The sequence below is a fragment of the Babylonia areolata genome, chromosome 16, assembly GCF_041734735.1.
Source record: "Babylonia areolata isolate BAREFJ2019XMU chromosome 16, ASM4173473v1, whole genome shotgun sequence".
NCBI classification, from domain to species: domain Eukaryota; kingdom Metazoa; phylum Mollusca; class Gastropoda; order Neogastropoda; family Buccinidae; genus Babylonia; species Babylonia areolata.
Window position 1 is genome coordinate 30,235,338 of NC_134891.1, and position 22,356 is coordinate 30,257,693.

Below are 22,356 nucleotides of genomic sequence, written 5' to 3' on the forward strand. Positions count from 1 at the left end.
GGACATTTGTTCAGCACTTTCCTCCCTTAAAGAGAGCTCAACGCGCCTTGCAATAAACATTAAACACACACACACAAACACACACACATGCATGCACACACGCAATAACTCACAAAAGAAAGAAGAAGAAAAATAATGATCTAACGTACTACATTGCATAATTACACACACAAACACACAACAAAATAGAGAGAGTCTGCATGGTCTATAACTGAAAAGGTATGGAAGGTCTATGGATAGGTGTTTTCAAAAGATGTGTTTTCAGACCAGTTTTAAAAGACTGAAATGAGGGAGATTGGCGAAGATAGTGCGGTAAACTGTTCTAGACATATGGAGCTGAATAAGAAAACCAAGCAGGGAAAGTGAGAAGAAAATGGTGAATGAAATAGCTTGAACTGGAAGTTCAATTATTTGACATCCAGAAGAAAACAAGGACCAGCCAATATTTCCCTCTATTTGGGGTAACAAAGTCTGTGTTCTCTGGTTTGAACAACAAAAACGGCTCCTCAGCTTCTCTCTAGGCAAGAGAGATACACAGTGTGACCACTGACAAAATAAGCCACTTCGTCGTCCCGGAGGGGACTTCTCAAACCTGCTGGATGCCGGCTGCAGAGAAAGTCAGCAACACTGGCAAGAAGTGGCTTTCAAAGACACAGGAACAGCCTGCCTGCCGTGTGACCTGGTTGAAAAGACAGGAGACCCAACTGCCAGTGAGACAGCCGTGCCTCACTCTGCAGATGACAGGGCGTCAGAAACAATGCAGGGGATGGCGCCCTGGACACTTTGGGAATGGACAGGACGCACTGCATCTTCATCCAGCAGGTCACTGGGACCTTGTAAAGCCATAGAGAGAGTGAAAGACCTGTACGGGAGCTTCAGTCCCACCAAGATCAGGATGTGAGACAGAGTGACGCTCAGAATGCATGCAGTAGGGTCTACACCAACCAATCATGCTAATAGTGATAAACATTACACAATAATGGCACATCAACAGTCAAACTATCAGAATGTGTCAAACACTAGTCAGGGTCTCTGATGATTGTGTGTGTGCTGTTTGTTAGTTGACAAAATCCCTTTAGTGTTTTTTTTTTTAATCATAAACTATTCAAGAAAAAAAGACATTGGTAAAAAAATGAACAAGGTGATAACTGATATTAAGTCTGCCAAATTTCACAATCTGATACACTGATAGTCATGCACTCAACTTTGTTGTTTTCAAATGAACTGGGGAAACATTCCATTCAAATACGCTTTCACTTTTTCACTTAATTTCTTCAAATCCATAACATCACACATCTCAAAAGCACTGAAACAGAACACTTGTCCATGAGAAACTCTCCAGTAGATATCACAGTGGAAGTGAGTTAATGTTTCCAGTTCACACAGGACTAGTGCACACCGTCCCCCCATGGAAAGGCAAAACTCCACAGATATGTCATGACGTACACATGTGTACACGTTTTAGTCTTTCCAGCGGTGGCTGCACTTCATGTTGCAGCACTTGTAGAAGGTAGTCATCGGTTCATCAGCTGATCGGGTCTGGATCTGCATGAAGTAGGCACGGTCATGCTGACACTTGGGGCATGTCGCTGCAACCACACCACACAATATGTAGTCACACACTGCACTAGATACACACATTGTGTAGTCACACACTGCACTAGATACACACATTGTGTAGTCACACACTGCACTAGATACACACAGCCACACCACACACATTGTGTAGTCACAGACTGCACTAGATACACACATTGTGTAGTCACACACTGCACTAGATACACACATTGTGTAGTCACACACTGCACTAGATACACACAGCCACACCACACAGATTGTGTAGTCACACACTGCACTAGATACACACATTGTGTAGTCACACACTGCACTAGATACATACATTGTGTAGTCACACACTGCACTAGATACATACAGCCACACCACACACATTGTGTAGTCACACACTGCACTAGATACACACATTGTGTAGTCACACACTGCACTAGATACATACAGCCACACCACACACATTGTGTAGTCACACACTGCACTAGATACACACATTGTGTAGTCACACACTGCACTAGATACACACATTGTGTAGTCACACACTGCACTAGATACACACATTGTGTAGTCACACACTGCACTAGATACACACATTGTGTAGTCACACACTGCACTAGATACACACAGCCACACCACACACATTGTGTAGTCACACACTGCACTAGATACACACATTGTGTAGTCACACACTGCACTAGATACACACATTGTGTAGTCACACACTGCACTAGATACAAACATTGTGTAGTCACACACTGCACTAGATACACACACTGTGTAGTCACATTGTGTAGTCAGACATTGCACTAGATACACACATTGTACAGTCACACACTGCACTGGATACACACAGCCACAACACATACATTGTGTAGTCACACACTGCACTGGATACACACATGGTATAGTCACACAATGCACTAGATACACACATGGTATAGTCACACACTGCACTAGATACACACATGGTATAGTCACACACTGCACTAGATACACACATGGTATAGTCACACACTGCACTAGATACACACATGGTATAATCACACACTGCACTAGATACACACATGGTATTGTCACATACTGCACTAGATACACACATGGTATAGTCACACACTGCACTAGATACACATGACCACACCATATACATAATTTATACAGTCACACACTGCACCACAGTACGCATGTCCACACAATATACATAATTTGTAGTCACACACTGCACTACAGTACCCTCGACCACACCATCCACAAACATCTCAAGTGACTCACTGCACATCACAACACACACGTTTCCATGGTCACACACTGCAATACACATACAGTACCCACACCACAGCATACACACAACCTTCTATCGTCAGACACTGCTGTTGTATTTATAACAAAAACCACTGCACATTTCTATTAAAAAAAAAATTAAAAAAAACTGATAGAATTATATGTTTAGAAACTTTATGCCTAGATATATCCTAACCATTGCTATGGACTTTGGTCTAGAAATGTTGACAATCACTACTAATTTTCTTCCACAAAGACTAACTCAAAGCATACACACAAAAGAAAATAAGGAACTGCTGGCAAGATGAGAATTATAACAATCCAGTCAGTAGTTATCAATGGACACATTTTCAAATCTATTTCTTAGTGAGATAGTGATGAAGATAGGGCATCAGTCTTAAATCAAAACAATATATTATTTACTACCACAGTAGCACACAGGACATTTTTTTCACTGAAATGAAAGTAACTGCTCAATGCTGACTCGGTTAGGAGACAGGAGGAGTTTGTATTATACTCCATGTTTGGTGTTAAATATACTTACCATGTCAAACTGATGCAAACTAGGCCTATTGGTTTGCTCTGCTTGGCCAAATTTCGCGCGGCTAACAGTGAAAAGATGGGCCCACCGCTCTCAGGCAATCAAACGCCTCTAAAAACTATAAGCGCTTAATCATTCCGTGGCCATGAACAAAAATGCCCCATGAGAACCACGGCGGAGACGCGGGGACGGACGGGCGGGCATTCGAGTTTGACATGGTAAGTATATTTAACACCAAACATGGAGTATAATACAAACTCCTCCTTTTGGTGTCATATACTGTACCATGTCAAACTGATGCAGAATTTAAAGCAAATGGAGGCGGGCAACGCCTACTGGTTCATATGGGGAGCCCTTGTAACTGAGACGGCAGTGTTAGCCGCGACAAAGGAAATCCCCTTGGAACCGTCAGCCCTGGTCATACGGAAATTCCTGAGGTAGAAGTTGATGAAGGGATTCTCAGACGGCCAGAAGGCTGCCTCCAAGACATGCTGCGTTGGCACTGAGTGCTGGAAGGCAGCCGAAGTAGCTATGGCCCGCACTTCGTGTGCCCTGGGATGAAGACAGCTGATATCCCTGTGTGCATGAGAGTAGGCTCTACGAATGACTTGGGAAACCTGGCGGGAAATGGTGCCTGCAGCGATGTCTTTCTTGTAATTCTCATTGAGGGAGATGAGCAGACCCCTCTGAGAAGAACGCCTATGGCGAGACCTATCCCAATAATATTTGAGACACCGAACAGGACAGGTGCCTATCCTCATCATCTTGGGCAAGAATATCAGACAAAGGTCTGACCCTCGGAGAGGGGGAAGGAACCTCAGGGTCTTGGTTCTTAGCCAGAAACTCTGGAAGGAAACGAATAGTGATGGAACCATCTCTGTGGAAGGCCAGATCTTGTGGCATTTCACTAAGCCCGTGCAGCTCACTTCTACGACTGCCTGTGGCCAGCCACAGAAGGAAAGTGGTCTTGAGGGTGAGGATGTCAACAGGAATAGTCCCCAATGGTAGGAAGGGCTGTTTTCGAATGAAATCCAGCACCAGGAACAAGTCCCAGAGGGGCACTCTTCTGGGGTCTCTAGCTTCCTTCAGAGGGGCACCCCTAGCCACCTCTCTGAGCAGGCAATCCACTTCAAAGGCGGAACCACCTAGCTGTTTGCATTGTGGTACAGAAGGCAGACCTGTACCCTCGCACAGAACTAGCAGACAGGATGAACCGAGGAGCAGAGAGCCAGAAAGTTGGCCAGCTGCATGCTCGTAAGGTTCGTAGGGGTAATGCCCTGAGCTGTACACCACCGCAACCATATCTTCCAGCGAAAGTCATACAAAGTCTCCATTCCCTGCCTCCTTGCTCTGGTGACTATGGAGAGGAGGTCAGAGGAGGCAGACCCCTGGGTCAGCACAGCCGACACAGAGGCCGACCGAGGGGTCGAGGACTTCAATGGTGATGCTGACAGTTCCGACCGCACAGCAGCCATGCGTGCTGGTGGAGCAGTTGAGGATTGGAATGCGGAGTGCCCGAGTGAGGCTGCCTCAGCAGATGAGATTTGGTTTCAAGTTCCAGGGGTGGGAACATGTGTCAGGGACTGAAGGTCCGGAAACCAGGTCTGGGCTGGCCATTTCGGCGCAATGAGGATCGGCTGCGGGTGTTCCAATCTGTCTTTCCGTATCACCTTGGACAGAATTGGAAAGGGAGGAAACGCGGAGGCAATCAGACTGCTCCAATCTAGAGAGAGAGCATCCACTGCCCACGCTTCTGGGTCGGCAACCGAAGACACGGAAGTGGGAAGTCTCTTGTTGAACAAGGTCCACCATCGGCCGAAACCACTGTTCCCACACCCCCTGAAGGCTGTCCTTGTCCAGGGTGCACTCTGTGCGCATGACACTCTTGGGCCTGCTAAGAGCATCTGCCAAGAAGTTGGTTTTTCCTGCTCAGTGTCTCGCTGAAAGTGCAATGCCCTTGCTGTGGCACCAAACGGAGGAGAGCCTCAGTCCGCATTGAGAGGTCTGCCGAGTGCGCTCCCCCCATTTGTTCACATAACATGCGACCGTCGTCTTGTCCGTGAACAAGCGGATGGTCTTGCCAGTGGCCTCCCCCATGAAGTGCAGGAGAGTCCTGCGAACTGCCTCCAGTTCCAGAACATTGATGTGGCATAGGCGCTCCTCCGGGGACCAAGTCCCTGCTGCATAGAGTGAGTCCATGTGGGCTCCCCAGCCCAGGGAGGAGGCGTCTGTGAAGAGTGCCACCTGAAGAGTAGGTGGGGCTAAGGGCACCCCCTGTGTCCAAAGGGGGTGATTAACCACTCTGATGTCACCTCGAGGAACCACTCGCCCAGACATATCTGGGTATCCCATGGCTGAGTGCTCTGGGACTGGCGTAACCTCAGTACCCTCTGGAGAGGGCGCTTGAGAACCCTGTCCAGGGGAATGAGAGGTGCCGTGGACTCCATCATGACCAAGAGGGAAGAAAGTGTCTGCGCTGTATCTTGGGAGGAGTGGCGCCAGTGGCTGAGGAGGCCTGCCAGACGGTACCAGTGATCTGGCGCCAGAGAGACTATCATAGACCGCATGTCGAATCTCATCCCTAAGAAGTCGAAGGACTGACATGGGGACAGATCGCATATCTGCTGGTCCATGAGGAAGCCCAGTTGGGAGCAAAGGTCTAGAAGTCTGGCCGTATGACTCAGGCACCGGGCCTGCGACTGGGCCAGGATAAGCAAGTCGTCCAGGTACACACAGAGACAAATGGATTCCGAGCGGACGATGGACACCAATTCCCGCACCACCTTGGTAGACAGGAAAGGGGCAAGGGACAGACCAAATGGGAGGGCCGGGAACTGGATCCCCTTGTCCCTCCACACGAACCTCAGGTACCGACGGGATGCCGAATGGATGAGTATATGAAAATAAGCATCTTCCAGATCGATAGAGGTAGGCCAATCACCTTGTTGGATGGTCTCCCGAATCTGTGCCTGTGTGTCCATCTTGAGTTTGATTTTGGGGAGGAATTTGTTGAGGGGGGACAAGTCCAAAACTGGTCTCCACCCTCCCGAGACCTTTGGAATCACCAACAACCAGCCGTAAAAACCGGGGCCCGGGTCCGAGAGTTGAGATATAGCCCCATGAGGAGTGGGTGCGATATCTCTTTTTCTAGGACGTTCTCCTGCTCCGTTGAGCTGGGCACCTAAGGAGGAAGAGTGGATCTTTAGAGGGGGGAGATCCTCCACCCAAGACAGCATGTACCCCGACTCTAGCACCGACATAATCCCGTCGTTGAGTCCCAGAGCACACCACTGATGTGCATGCCGGGACAAGTTTCCTACTTGGAGGGGCTGAACGACTGGCGGTGCTGAATCGGGGCCCAGTCATTGGGGGTGCTGCCTTCTGGCCTTGGGCATGGCCGGTCGGCTTGGACAGACCTAAGGTGGTTTATTCCTCTGCCACTGATTCGGCACACGCTGCCTTGACAGGCGGCGTGGTATATGGAGGGGCCCTGGTGGCCAGTCTCTTCAATGGCATAGAACCCTGGAGCCCATGAGAGGTGTGGGCCAAATATGAGGCCACCTCCCTGTTTGTCTCTGCCCTGTGGCTGACAAAATGGAGCGGGAACTGGCCGAAGAGGGAGTGCTGCTGTGCTGGGATGGACCGCAGGGCAGCCCTCTCCTCCACAGGAATGTTAGAGAGGCTGAAAATGGCATCACGCCGCGCTAGCACAGTATTGAAGTGAAGGCTGGTAGCTGTGTCTGCAGCTGCCGTGAGACCAGATGCTACCCTATTGCCAAAAGCGTGTAACCTCTGGTCGGTGAAGAGGCCCGGCGGGACAGAGGAAGGAGACCCCTTGTCCTGATTAACTGGACACTGTTCGCACAGGTCATTGGCCCTGTGAAGGAACGTGTCGAAGGTGTACGCCGTGGAAACCTCGAGGGGGCAGCGGCGGGCCAATTTGTCCCACTCTGCTAACGTTTTAAAGGATAGGTTAGCTGAAGTGGGGAAGGTGGTGCGCTGTGAGACCAACATCCTGTCCTGTGCGGAGGGCTCTGCTCCGCTGTAGGCAGGGTGGTCCTGCGTGTACCAGGACCACAACCCTCCCTTGTAGGAATCTTTAAGAAACTTTCCCGGGGAAAAGGCGCCCGGGGCAGAGAGGGACTCCCTGCCTAGAGGAGGGATGGAAGCAGCACCCCTGACAGTGCGGGCTGACTTAATAAGCCATACCTGCACCATTTCTGGCACTCTGAGTTGCCTTGTGGTTCTGGAGTTAGAGTCACATGGCGTAAGGAGGGTCAAAGGTAACAAAGTAGCCTGAGGGACTGCTTCGGCATACGTGGCCCTATTGGGGAGGGTCAGTTCGAGCTCGGCAAAGTCCGGGTTTGGTTCAGGCTGGTCCCTAGGGAGGCACGGGCTCAATCTGTCCCCCCTGGGATGTGGGCGAAGAGTGCTCATCTGCTTGTTCGTCCTCATCCGAAGACAGGGGCTCCCACTCTTGTTCGCAGTCCATCCCCTGCTGGGTGCCATCCCAAGTGGATGTACCCACTGGGGCGTCCTGTGAGCTGTGGTCAGCCCATCGGGATGAGCTGGGACGATCCCGAGCCGGGACCATGGCCGCCACTGTTATGTCCTTGACACCTGAAGCGGGTGGGGAGCGTGTGGACCGTAGGTCCAACCATGCTTGGGATGGTGGGTGCCACACCTTTTCAGAGAGGGCGTCCCTGGATGCAAGAGTGACCCACGAGTGCTGTGTGGGGACAAACACCCACTCATCTCACTGTAGGACCGAGGGCTGGGCAGGTGGGGACTGCCGGCTCCGCCGGGCCGAGTAGGGCCCCTGAGCAGCCGTCGGTCCTGACAAGGAGGCCGTTGTGACCGTGGTGGTCACCTGTGGGTTGACAGAGGCCCGATTTGTGGACAGAGTGGCAATATTGGTCGAGGAACTCGACCTGACCGACAAGAAGTCGATCCCACTTGTCGGGGCTGTGTGTGTCACCCTGTGAGATGTGCTGGGTTGGGTCCGGTGGGGAGCGGACAAGGGGCTGGCCCTTGGTGCTCCCGGCAACCCAGTGTGCATCCTAGATGCGCCCCAGTACGGGTAGAATGGGGGTAACTACCCGTGGGCACCAGCCATACTGTGACCCAAACCCCAAGGGTCACTGGTGCATTGACCTCCATGAAGGGAACAACCTGGCCAAGTCGGAGGGAGGTCAGGTCCGACTTGGGTGTCAGTCCCGCCCGAAGACGAGCGGGCTGACTGCCCGGAACCGCCTGACACGCACGGGCCTCCCCCAGCAGGGGAGACCGGCCGGATAGCGGGAAGACCTGCAGAGCAGGTTGCCACGCACCCCGAATCCCCTCCCGTGGGGAGACTGGGGTGGCTTGGCCCGGGGTGGGCAAAGTAGAGATCCCCCCCCGGAACCAAATTTTTCTCCCCCCCCAAAAGGAGGTGGGGGAGGGGGGTCGACAGAGAAGGGAGGAGGGGGAACAACAATGGGGCACGTGAGGGCCGTCTCCGAGTGGGGACCCGGGTAATGGCCGGGCGCGGCCTCTCCTCGGGAGTCCGCGCCTAGCTGCGAGTCCCCACAGCACGGAGATGACTTGCCATTCCCCCCTCTCCCTGCCTCGCGCTGGGACACCTCGGGAGGCGACGCTCGTACCTCTTTCCCCCCGGTCCCCTTCATGACCGTTTTACTGGTACGAACGTCGCCTCCGCGATCAGCGTCTAACGACGCATCGCCGCGGTCCGTATCGGGAGGAATCATGAGCTCCGGGCCTGGGAGAGTCTCTTACCGAGTCTCAATCCCAGCATCATGATTCCCTGCCTTCGTGGTATGGCACACGAGGCATGGAACCCGCGCTTAGGCACCCAGCGAAAATCCGACCCCCAACAGAGAAAGGAAAGACAGGATCGACTTAGAGGCAGAAAAAATCGAACGAATCGAGGGTGCCGAGTCGAATCGAGTACACAGAATGTAAGAATACAATAAACACAAGCCGCATGCAACAAAATAAGGCCAAAAGGATACGCTGAACAGCCGAAAAAAGCGTAAGACGAGACAGAGCGTAAACCTGACAAGATGGCGTGGAGAGCCTTGGCCAAAGGAATGATTAAGCGCTTATAGTTTTTAGAGGCGTTTGATTGGCTGAGAGCGGTGGGCCCATCTTTTCACTGTTAGCCGCGCGAAATTTGGCCAAGCAGAGCAAACCAATAGGCCTAGTTTGCATCAGTTTGACATGGTACAGTATATGACACCAAATTGCACTTCTGAACTGAGTGCACTCAACCCTGTGCTACTGTGTCTGTTGTCGCAAAGACCTACATGGAAAAATGGCAAAAAGGAAAATTTCAAGCTAATCTGAAAAATAATAACAAAGAAGACAATAAAGAAGATGATGAAAGAGAAGACAAAGAAGAGGATGAAGCAGAACAACAACAAGAATTTAACTCATAAATGAATGAAATTAAAAGAAGAGAACTGACCATCAGTGTTGTCCACATTTTTCCAAGCTTCAGCACCACCCAGCACATCATCGACCTCCTTCAGTTTGGGGTATCGTCGGGCTGTCAGCTGGAAAACAAGGAATATTGTATCAACTATCATGATTCATATACTGATATAGGTCAGCTTTAAGCCAGTGTACCTCAGCCAAGTGATTACCATGGGTATCGTCGGGCTGTCAGCTGGAAAACAAGGAATATTGTATCAACTATCATGATTCATATACTGATATAGGTCAGCTTTAAACCAGTGCACCTCAGCCAAGTGATTAACATGGGTATCGTCGGGCTGTCAGCTGGAAAACAAGGAATCTTGTATCATATACTGATATAGGTCAGCTTTAAACCAGTGCACCTCAGCCAAGTGATTAACATGGATACCATAGGGCTGTCAGCTGGAAAACAAGGAATATTGTATCAACTATCATGATTCATATACTGATATAGGTCAACTTTAAGCCAGTGTACCTCAGCCAAGTGATTAACATGGGTATCGTCGGGCTGTCAGCTGGAAAACAAGGAATCTTGTATCATATACTGATATAGGTCAGCTTTAAGCCAGTGTACCTCAGCCAAGTGATTAACATGGGTATCGTCGGGCTGTCAGCTGGAAAACAAGGAATATTGTATCAACTATCATGATTCATATACTGATATAGGTCAGCTTTAAGCCAGTGTACCTCAGCCAAGTGATTACCACGGGTATCGTCGGGCTGTCAGCTGGAAAACAAGGAATATTGTATCAACTATCATGATTCATATACTGATATAGGTCAGCTTTAAACCAGTGCACCTCAGCCAAGTGATTACCATGGGTATCGTCGGGCTGTCAGCTGGAAAACAAGGAATATTGTATCATATACTGATATAGGTCAGCTTTAAACCAGTGCACCTCAGCCAAGTGATTAACATGGATACCATAGGGCTGTCAGCTGGAAAACAAGGAATATTGTATCAACTATCATGATTCATATACTGATATAGGTCAACTTTAAGCCAGTGTACCTCAGCCAAGTGATTAACATGGGTATCGTCGGGCTGTCAGCTGGAAAACAAGGAATATTGTATCATATACTGATATAGGTCAGCTTTAAGCCAGTGTACCTCAGCCAAGTGATTAACATGGGTATCGTCGGGCTGTCAGCTGGAAAACAAGGAATATTGTATCAACTATCATGATTCATATACTGATATAGGTCAGCTTTAAGCCAGTGTACCTCAGCCAAGTGATTACCATGGGTATCGTCGGGCTGTCAGCTGGAAAACAAGGAATATTGTATCAACTATCATGATTCATATACTGATATAGGTCAGCTTTAAACCAGTGCACCTCAGCCAAGTGATTAACATGGGTATCGTCGGGCTGTCAGCTGGAAAACAAGGAATATTGTATCAACTATCATGATTCATATACTGATATAGGTCAGCTTTAAACCAGTGCACCTCAGCCAAGTGATTAACATGGGTATCGTCGGGCTGTCAGCTGGAAAACAAGGAATCTTGTATCATATACTGATATAGGTCAGCTTTAAACCAGTGCACCTCAGCCAAGTGATTAACATGGGTATCGTCGGGCTGTCAGCTGGAAAACAAGGAATCTTGTATCATATACTGATATAGGTCAGCTTTAAGCCAGTGTACCTCAGCCATAAGTGATTAACATGGATACCATAGGGCTGTCAGCTGGAAAACAAGGAATACTGTATAATATACTATTAATCTACTGATATAGTTCAGCTTTAACTGTTAAGTCAGTGTACCTCAGCCATAAGTGATTAATATGGGTACCGTCGGGCTGTCAGCTGGAAAACAAGGAATAATTATATTGTATCATACAGGTCAGCTTTAAGTCATGGTCATCTTCCACCCCAAAGGACAAACAACACATTTGGATTTATTAATATTAGTACTGCCAAAGACAGCCGCATTTTTTCGTCCTGAATTTCAACTGATAAATCAGAATTACCCTCTTTCCCCCGTCACCAGATTATGATTTCTCTTGTTGTGATCAAACCTATACTTGCGATTTTATTATGTATACCATGATTTAAACTTGGTTCATGCAGTACTCGTCTATTTTCACTCTTTCATCTTCCCCACGTGTTCCACGTGTGTAATCTGACTCTATACATAATTGTCTGAGAATGGTCAAATTGATGTTGGAAAAAGACATCCATAATAAAGGAAAAGGGATACGCTTATAAAACATACGGACAAAAACGATGGAAACAAACAATAACATTCACACAAAAATGAAAATGATGAAACCCGAAAGTGGCGAAACGTTTTTGGTACCCATGTTGACGTTGAGAAAATTACCTTTTTTGTTATATTCCGGACGTACGGACAGGTTTTACAAGCAAAGCGAAGAGAATAGGGCCCTTCCTCAGTCCCCAAAACTCCCGAACAAACAGGGCAATATATCAGCATTTTTAAGTTCACGTTTTTTCCCTGGATGAAATCAGAGTCCGGTAGGTAGAATCAGCAGCGAACTGGCGGAAACTCTTCTGTTCGCGAAGTACGAATCTTTATCAGACTGACGTTATACCAAAATCCAGTAAAAGCCAGAAACGAAACGAAAACAACGAAAAAACAAAAAAACAAAAACAAAACAAAACAAAACAAACAAACAAAAAAAACCACCAATGTGTATCTAACACAAAATTAAAGACAGATGGACCCCCAAAGCCCCCCGGCTGCCCCCACCCCCACCCCCGCATCCCCCCTCCCCTCCCGCCAACCCCCTCCCCCCTTTTTTTCTTTTGAGCCAGCCAGCTGCCCAGTTAATTCATCCGTCAGCTTATATCCACGGACTTAGAAACTAATATAGTAATCATTATTTAGTCCCTGGGGCTTACCACATTACTATCATAAAAGCCGGATGAAAAAGCACAATATACACCGTGGCTGAGGAGTGCAGTGCATAGAATGCCCCATCCGTCTCAGTCACCCATAAATAAATTAGTAATAATCGCAATATCTTTGGTGGCTTCTTAATCTTTTCCACTCAGTAATAAGGAGGTCACAGTTTCAGTTTCAGTTTCGGTCGCTCAAGGAGGCGTCACTGCGTTCGGATAACCATATACGCTACACCACATCTGCCAAGCAGATGCCCGTGACCAGCAGCGTAACCCAACGCGCTTAGTCAGGCCTTGAGAAAACAAAAACAAGAAAGAAAATAAATAATAGATAAATACATAAAAGAGAACTACTACTAATAATAATATGCATAAGGCGCAAAAACTTGATGAAGTCAACTATAAGCGTACATAAATAAATAAATAAATAATAATAAAAAGGTAATAATAATAATAATAATAATAATAATAATAATAATAATAAATAAATAAAAAAGACAACAATGATGATAAATAAGCAAATAATTGTAAAACATGCAGACACACATTCACACATACACACACATATGCATAACAGATATGCACACACACATATGCATAACAGATACGCACCAAACATGCAGTTTCACAGATATGAAAGCACAGTCAAATACACATAAACGTACATGAGCCCCAACACACACACGCACACACACATTACCCTGCACCTCCTCTACCCCCCTCCTCCACACACTCATTTCTAGGCTACTGACGTATCACAGCTTCCACGGCACACACACACACACACACACACACAGAGGAACACTTACTTGTACAAGCACACACACATACGCCCATATCCCCCACCCCACCCCCACACACATATTTTCAAAGATATATGCACACCGGCACGTTCCAATATTCCGTTGCTCCCACAGTGTAGGCATGCATGCACACACATACTTCATCCTCTACTCCCCTCACACCCCCGCAGGTCACAGCGTGCAGCCAGTCAATGCCAGTGATCCATATACGCTGCACCACATCCGCCTGCTCCCGGAGAGAACAATCGTGCTTCATTGCACAAACGTCTGATTAGCCGATCTATTTATAGGTTTGTGGCTTCATCAAGTTGAGCCATGGATATGTAGCCTTTTCCCAAGATACATTCATGTCTGAGCTGAAATGCGTTATCACTAGTTTTCACTGCAGTTGCACCTGAATATTACCACTAACTGGTAATATTACTATTATTCGTAGTAGTGGTAGTGGTGGTGGTAGTAGTAGTAGTAGTAGTGTTTTTGTTGTTGGTGTTTTTTGTTGTTGTTGTTGTTTTTGTTTTGTTTTTTGTTTTGTTTTGTTTTTGCTTTTTTTTTTTTTGGTTGTTTTTTGTTGTTGTTGGTTGTTGGGGTTTTTTGGGTTTTTTGTTTTGTTTTGTTTTGTTTGTTATTGTTGTTGGACCACGGACATAAATAAGTCCGTGAGTTACAAGTTGGGCCACTGCTCTAAACAAATTTTGATCAGTGGAGTTGGACAGGGGTAGAAGGGAAATAACTCAGGTCTGAACCACTGAGTGGTCTGAACTCAATGCAACTGATCGATAACTCCACGATTCCAATCTCGACATGGCGGCAGACCCAAGAAACCGCATAGCAGACGACATAGCAGCGGATTTTGATGGACAAATTAATGTGAGTTGAATCTTGTTGTCTTTGCAAAAGTTTGAGCGTTTGTTGTTATGAATATCGGAACCTATTAGTTTTGTTGTCCAGTTTCCATTCTTTGCACCGTATTTTACGCATAAAAATCGTCGGTGTCTGTTGGAAACAGTAACTTGGCATTAGCCATCGACATCGATCCTGTTCTTGACATGACAAGGCCAACATCAACTGGTGTATAGCCACTCTCTGGAATAGCCACGGTCTGAAAATGCGCACTTCTATTCCTCTCTCTCTCTCTCTGTCTCTCTCTCTCTCTCTCTCTCTCTCTCTCTCTCTCTCTCTCTCTCTCTCTCATTCTCTCAGTCTGCCTTGTCTCTCATTGTCACACACACACACACACACACACACACACACACACACACACACACACACACACAACAACAACAACAACAACAACAACAACAACAACAACAATAAAAAAAATATATTAAAAAAAAAGAGAAAAAAACAACACACACACACACACAGAGGCAGAGGTGGATGAAGGGTGGAGGAATAGTCTGGTGACTTCATTTTAGGGATAAATCCACAGGCTTTGTTTCATAATGCAGGACTGATCACAGCCTTGAGCAAAAATGTAAATAATCATTATATTGAACCTTTCTGTAACTCACTCCTGTTGTACAATTTAGAAGTGAGTGCTTCACAAGAGGTTAAATGATAATGTAAAGAAAGTGCCAAAATTAATTCCCACCCATACCCCCTCCACACACACACATACACACATATGATATAAATCTATGAACGCACAGTTTCACACACACACACACACACACACACACACACACACGAGCGCGCACACACACACGAGCGTGCGCGCGCGCACACACACACACACACACACACACACACACACACACACACACACACACACACACACGCTTTTATTGAAAACACCCTGATAGTTATGACAAGGTAGCGGTACTTCACATACTGTTAAGTTTACAAATGGTTGTGAGTGATTTTAGGGTTGATATATGGGGAAGCAAGAAGCACAGCTGCAATGTAAATACTGTAGGACTGTGGATAAGTTTGTGACCCAGTTATTAGTGATAAGAGGGGAGGGGCTGAGTGTGGTGGGGGTGGGAGGTGGATGAGGGATGGAGATTTTGTCTGGGGACTTGATTTGAAGGGATGAATCCACAGACCTCATTTTATGATGCGGCCTGTAGGGCAGATCAGTCTGAAGTAGCAATGGTAATAATGAAACATTTCTGTTTGTAAAAAAAATTGAAAAAAAAAACTCCTGTGGTCCAATCTAGAAGTCTGCATGCTTCACAAGAAGAGGTCGAATAATAAAGCAAAGAATATGTCAAAATGAATTTGCACTCAAACATGCACACACACACTTACAGACACACGAAGTGTCACACATTTTCACTTACTTGACTGTTGACAGTTAACGGTGTTGGAAAAGATAGGTTCAGGCATGGTAGCTGTAAGTTGACATACTGTGTAAGTTTGCAAATCAATATGAATGCATAAAATGATAAATGTACACTCAACGTGCACACACAGATGTAAATATGATATGATTGTGGATCAGTTATATGTGACCCATTTGTTAGGGATAAGACTAGAGGTGCAGAGAGGGATGTAGTGATTGTGAATCAGTTATATGTGTGACCCATTTGTTAGGGATAATACTAGAGGTGCAGAGAGGGATGTAGTGATTGTGAATCAGTTATATGTGTGACCCATTTGTTAGGGATAATACTAGAGGTGCAGAGAGGGATGTAGTGATTGTGGATCAGTTATATGTGTGACCCATTTGCTAGGGATAAGACTAGAGGTGCAGACAGGGATGTAGTGATTGTGGATCAGTTATATGTGTGACCCATTTGCTAGGGATAAGACTAGAGGTGCAGACAGGGATGTAGTGATTGTGAATCAGTTATATGTGTGACCCATTTGTTAGGGATAAGACTAGAGGTGCAGAGAGGGATGTAGTGATTGTGGATCAGTTATATGTGTGACCCATTTGTTAGGGATAAGACTAGAGGTGCAGAGAGGGATGTAGTGATTGTGGATCAGTTATATGTGTGACCCATTTGTTAGGGATAATACTAGAGGTGCAGAGAGGGGATGTAGTGATTGTGGTGGTAGTCGCCAAAATGTGCGGGGCAGGGGATGGGAGATGGGTGGGGCAGGGGATGGGAGATGGGTGGGGCAGGGGATGGGAGATGGGTGGGGCAGGGGATGGGAGATGGGTGGGGCAGGGGATGGGTGGGGCGGGGGATGGGAGATGGGTGGGGCAGGGGATGGGAGATGGGTGGGGCAGGGGATGGGAGATGGGTGGGGCAGGGGAAGGGAGATGGGTGGGGCAGGGGAAGGGAGATGGGTGGGGCAGGGGATAGGAGGATGAGATGGGTGGGGCGGGGGGTGGGAGATGGGTGGGGCGGGGGATGGGAGATGGGTGGGGCAGGGGATAGGAGGATGAGATGGGTGGGGCGGGGGATAGGAGGATGAGATGGGTGGGGCGGGGGATGGGAGATGGGTTGTGCGGGGGATAGGAGGATGAGATGGGTGGGGCGGGGGGTGGGAGATGGGTGGGGGGGGGATAGGAGAATGAGATGGGTGGGGCGGGGGATAGGAGGATGAGATGGGTGGGGCGGGGGATGGGAGATGGGTTGTGCGGGGGATAGGAGGATGAGATGGGTGTGGCGGGGGGTGGGAGATGGGTGGGGGGGGGATAGGAGGATGAGATGGGTGGGGCGGGGGATAGGAGGATGAGATGGGTGGGGCGGGGGATGGGAGATGGGTTGTGCGGGGGATAGGAGGATGAGATGGGTGTGGCGGGGGGTGGGAGATGGGTGGGTGGGGGATAGGAGGATGAGATGGGTGGGGCGGGGGATAGGAGGATGAGATGGGTGGGGCAGGGGATGGGAGATGGGTGGGGCAGGGGATAGGAGATGGGTGGGGCAGGGGATGGGAGGATGAGATGGGTGGGGCAGGGGATGGGAGATGGGTGGGGCAGGGGATGGGAGATGGGTGGGGCAGGGGATGGGAGGATGAGATGGGTGGGGCAGGGGATGGGAGATGGGTGGGGCAGGGGATGGGAGATGGGTGGGGGGGGGGGATAGGAGGATGAGATGGGTGGGGCAGGGGAAGGGAGATGGGTGGGGCAGGGGATGGGAGATGGGTGGGGGGGGATAGGAGGATGAGATGGGTGGGGCAGGGGATGGGAGATGGGTGGGGCAGGGGATGGGAGATGGGTGGGGCAGGGGAAGGGAGATGGGTGGGGCAGGGGATGGGAGGATGAGATGGGTGGGGCAGGGGATAGGAGGATGAGATGGGTGGGGCAGGGGAAGGGAGATGGGTGGGGATGGGAGATGGGTGGGGGGAGGGGATAGGAGGATGAGATGGGTGGGGCAGGGGAAGGGAGATGGGTGGGGCAGGGGATGGGAGATGGGTGGGGGGGGGGATAGGAGGATGAGATGGGTGGGGCAGGGGAAGGGAGATGGGTGGGGCAGGGGATGGGAGATGGGTGGGGGGGGATAGGAGGATGAGATGGGTGGGGCAGGGGATGGGAGATGGGTGGGGCAGGGGATAGGAGATGGGTGGGGCAGGGGAAGGGAGATGGGTGGGGCAGGGGATGGGAGATGGTGGGGTAGGGGATGGGAGATGGGTGGGGCAGGGGATGGGAGGATGAGATGGGTGGGGCGGGGGGTGGGAGATGGGTGGGGCAGGGGATGGGAGGATGAGATGGGTGGGGAAGGGGAAGGGAGATGGGTGGGGCAGGGGATGGGAGATGGTGGGGTAGGGGATGGGAGATGGGTGGGGCAGGGGATGGGAGGATGAGATGGGTGGGGCGGGGGATGGGAGGATGAGATGGGTGGGGCAGGGGATGGGAGGATGAGATGGGTGGGGCAGGGGAAGGGAGATGGGTTGGGCAGGGGATGGGAGGATGAGATGGGTGGGGATAGGAGGATGAGATGGGTGGGGATAGGAGATGGGTGGGGCAGGGGATGGGAGATGGGTGGGGCAGGGGATGGGAGATGGGTGGGGCAGGGGTGGGAGGATGAGATGGGTGGGGCAGATATTACAGATAATTTATGCTTTGCTGTTTAGGGATGAGGTTAAAGTCTTCATTACGAATGAATTATGCTTTAGTGTGTAGGGATGAAGTTAAAGTCTTTATTATAAATGAATTATGCTTTGCAGTGTGTAGGGATGAAGTTAAAGTCTTTATTATAAATGAATTATGCTTTGCTGTGTAGGGATGAGGTTAAAGTCTTCATTACAAATAAATTATGCTTTGCTGTGTGTAGGGATGAAGTTAAAGTCTTTATTACAAATGAATTATGCTTTGCTGTGTAGGGATGAAGTTAAAGTCTTTATTACCAATGAATTATGCTTTGCTGTGTAGGGATGAAGTTAAAGTCTTTATTACAAATGAATTATGCTTTGCTGTGTAGGGATGAAGTTAAAGTCTTCATTGCAAATGAATTATGCTTTGCTGTGTGTAGGGATGAAGTTAAAGTCTTCATTGCAAATGAATTATGCTCTGCTGTGTAGGGATAAGGTGTCTTCATTACAAATGAATTATGCTTTGCTGTGTTTAGGGATGAAGTTAAAGTCTTCATTACAAATGAATTATGCTTTGCTGTGTGTAGGGATGAAGTTAAAGTCTTCATTACAAATGAATTATGCTTTGCTGTGTGTAGGGATGAAGTTAAAGTCTTCATTACAAATGAATTATGCTTTGCTGTGTGTAGGGATGAAGTTAAAGTCTTTATTACAAATGAATTATGTTTTGCTGTGTGTAGGGATGAAGTTAAAGTCTTCATTACAAATGAATTATGCTTTGCTGTGTGTAGGGATGAAGTTAAAGTCTTTATTACAAATGAATTATGCTTTGCTGTGTGTAGGGATGAAGTTAAAGTCTTCATTACAAATGAATTATGCTTTGCTGTGTAGGGATGAAGTTAAAGTCTTTATTACAAATGAATTATGCTTTGCTGTGTAGGGATGAAGTTAAAGTCTTCATTACAAATGAATTATGCTTTGCTGTGTGTAGGGATGAAGTTAAAGTCTTTATTACAAATGAATTATGCTTTGCTGTGTGTAGGGATGAAGTTAAAGTCTTCATTACAAATGAATTATGCTTTGCTGTGTGTAGGGATGAAGTTAAAGTCTTTATTACAAATGAATTATGCTTTGCTGTGTGTAGGGATGAAGTTAAAGTCTTTATTACAAATGAATTATGCTCTGCTGTGCAGGGATGAGGTTAAAGTCTTCATTACAAATGAATTATGCTTTGCTGTGTGTAGGGATGAAGTTAAAGTCTTTATTACAAATGAATTATGCTTTGCTGTGTGTAGGGATGAAGTTAAAGTCTTTATTACAAATGAATTATGCTTTGCTGTGTGGGGATGAAGTTAAAGTCTTCATTACAAATGAATTATGCTTTGCTGTGTGTAGGGATGAAGTTAAAGTCTTCATTACAAATGAATTATGCTTTGCTGTGTAGGGATGAAGTTAAAGTCTTCATTACAAATGAATTATGCTTTGCTGTGTGGGGATGAGGTTGTAATAAAAATAAATCCAGATGACTCTCTCTGAGAGTCTCAGTGTGTCTATGAGTGTGTGAGCGCGCGAGTGTGCGCACGCGCGCGCGCGTGTGTGTGTAACAGCTGACACTGAATTATTGAATTCATCTTTCAAGTTGAAGTCTTTGCTACCCATAACTTTTAACTGCTGTTTTTTTAACACCAGTTTATAGCTGTTGGCCAGCAAGCCCAGGAATTAGGATCTAAACTTCAATTTTCAGAGAAGGTCCATTGTTCCTCTGTTTGTTTTACTTTTATTGACCCATGTGGAGGCTGGAAGGAAGCTTTGAAGCAGCACACACCTGATCCTTTCAGGCTTTGGTGTGTTTGTACTGAACGAGTTTGTGGAAGTGTTATAGTCTGACATCTACCCCTCTTGATGCAGGTGTGGTTGCCATTTTAGGACATTGACTTCACCTGATAGAGAACTTATTAACCCAAAGGGATGGGTCATAGCATCAGCTCAGTTAAACAGGCCTGTAATAGGATTTCAGCCCATTAAACAAACCTGAAGTTAGGCTTCAGTGACTGGAACAGATCATTGCATCAGGCCATTAACAAATCTGTAGTTAGGCTTCAGTGACTGGACAGATCATTGCATCAGGCCATTAAACAAACATGTAGTTAGGCTTCAGTGACTGGACAGATCATTGCATCAGCCCTGTTAAACAAACCTGAAGTTAGGCTTCAGTGACTGGACAGATCATTGCATCAGGTCATTAAACAAACCTGTAGTTAGGCTTCAGTGACTGGACAGATCATTGCATCAGGTCATTAAACAAACCTGTAGTTAGGCTTCAGTGACTGGACAGATCATTGCATCAGCCCTGTTAAACAAACCTGTAGTTAGGCTTCAGTGACTGGACAGATCATTGCATCAGGTCATTAAACAAACCTGTAGTTAGGCTTCAGTGACTGGACAGATCATTGCATCAGCCCTGTTAAACAAACCTGAAGTTAGGCTTCAGTGACTGGAACAGATCATTGCATCAGCCCATTAAACAAACCTGTAGTTAGGCTTCAGTGACTGGAACAGATCATTGCATCAGTTCATTAAACAAACATATAGTTAGGATTCAATGACCAGAACAGATGATAGCATCAGGTCATTAAACAAACATATTATAGTTTGGATTCAATGACCAGAACAGATGATAGCATCAGTTCATTAAACAAACATATATAGTTAGGATTCAGTGACTGGAACAGATCATAGCATCAGGTCATTAAACAAACATATAGTTAGGATTCAGTGACTGGAACAGATGATAGCATCAGTTCATTAAACAAACATATATAGTTAGGATTCAGTGACTGGAACAGATCATTGCATCAGTTCATTAAACAAACATATAGTTAGGATTCAATGACCAGAACAGATGATAGCATCAGGTCATTAAACAAACATATAGTTAGGATTCAGTGACTGGAACAGATCATAGCATGAGTTCATTAAACAAACATATTATAGTTTGGATTCAATGACCAGAACAGATGATAGCATCAGGTCATTAAACAAACATATATAGTTAGGCTTCAATGACCAGAACAGATGATAGCATCAGGTCATTAAACAAACATATATAGTTAGGCTTCAATGACCAGAACAGATGATAGCATCAGGTCATTAAACAAACATATATAGTTAGGCTTCAATGACCAGAACAGATGATAGCATCAGGTCATTAAACAAACATATTATAGTTTGGATTCAATGACCAGAACAGATGATAGCATCAGGTCATTAAACAAACATATATAGTTAGGCTTCAATGACCAGAACAGATGATAGCATCAGGTCACTAACACCCAGAAGACGTGATGGTCAGTGTGACAGCATTGTTTGGTACTGTGGCCAAAAGCTGGTGCTTTTACTTCTGACCGCCAAGGGCTGTGCAGTTATTTGTGTTACCGTGGAATGCACAGATCTAGAGGAGAATGATATTTTCTGTTTAGCCTTTAATTAGTCTGAACAATAGTGTCCAGGCAGAAGCTGTGTGTGTGTGTGTGTGTGTGTGTGTGTGTGTGTGTGTGTGTGTGAATGAGCCTGCTATGCAGAATGGCGGTACTGATGAGGGTTGACAGGGCAGAAAATCAATAGGCGGCATTGGGGCGGCAGGCAGGCAGGCAGGCAGGCAGGCAGCACATGGGGGTGGGAGGCCAGTCCTCAAGATACACTGTGTGCACACTGATAGGCCAGATCCACAGACAGGGCCAGAGCTCATCTCATATGTTGATGAGGGGAGAACATTGATCCGCCTTGCCCTGGCCTGCTGGCAGAGAGAGAGAGGGGGGGGGGGGAAGAGGGGGGGTTTTAAGAAGAGACAGAAGAGTGTTAGTGTGAGAGTGAGAGAGACAGAGTGTGTGTTAGGCA

At 47.3% G+C, this 22,356-nt stretch overlaps 1 protein-coding gene across 1 annotated transcript; it reads right to left on the reverse strand.

The window, feature by feature from the left end:
• Positions 1-1,136: 1,136 nt before the first annotated feature.
• On the reverse strand, positions 1,137-12,373 carry LOC143291314 (DNA-directed RNA polymerase III subunit RPC10-like). Its single transcript, XM_076601168.1, has 3 exons — positions 12,192-12,373; positions 9,855-9,942; positions 1,137-1,589 (listed from the first exon to the last, which is right to left on the reverse strand). Exons 1-3 carry the CDS (start codon positions 12,300-12,302, stop codon positions 1,462-1,464), a joined length of 327 nt encoding a protein of 108 aa, XP_076457283.1. The 5' UTR covers positions 12,303-12,373; the 3' UTR covers positions 1,137-1,461.
• Positions 12,374-22,356: the final 9,983 nt, after the last annotated feature.

Coding starts and splice junctions, on each gene's coding strand:
- LOC143291314 (XM_076601168.1), bottom strand. CDS start 12,302: ATGCTGATATATTGCCCTGTTTGTTCGGGAGTTTTGGGGACTGAGGAA. Junction 9,943..12,191: donor TCCGGAATATAACAAAAAAG/GTAATTTTCTCA, acceptor CTTGTTTTCCAG/CTGACAGCCCGACGATACCC. Junction 1,590..9,854: donor AAATGTGGACAACACTGATG/GTCAGTTCTCTT, acceptor GTGTGGTTGCAG/CGACATGCCCCAAGTGTCAG.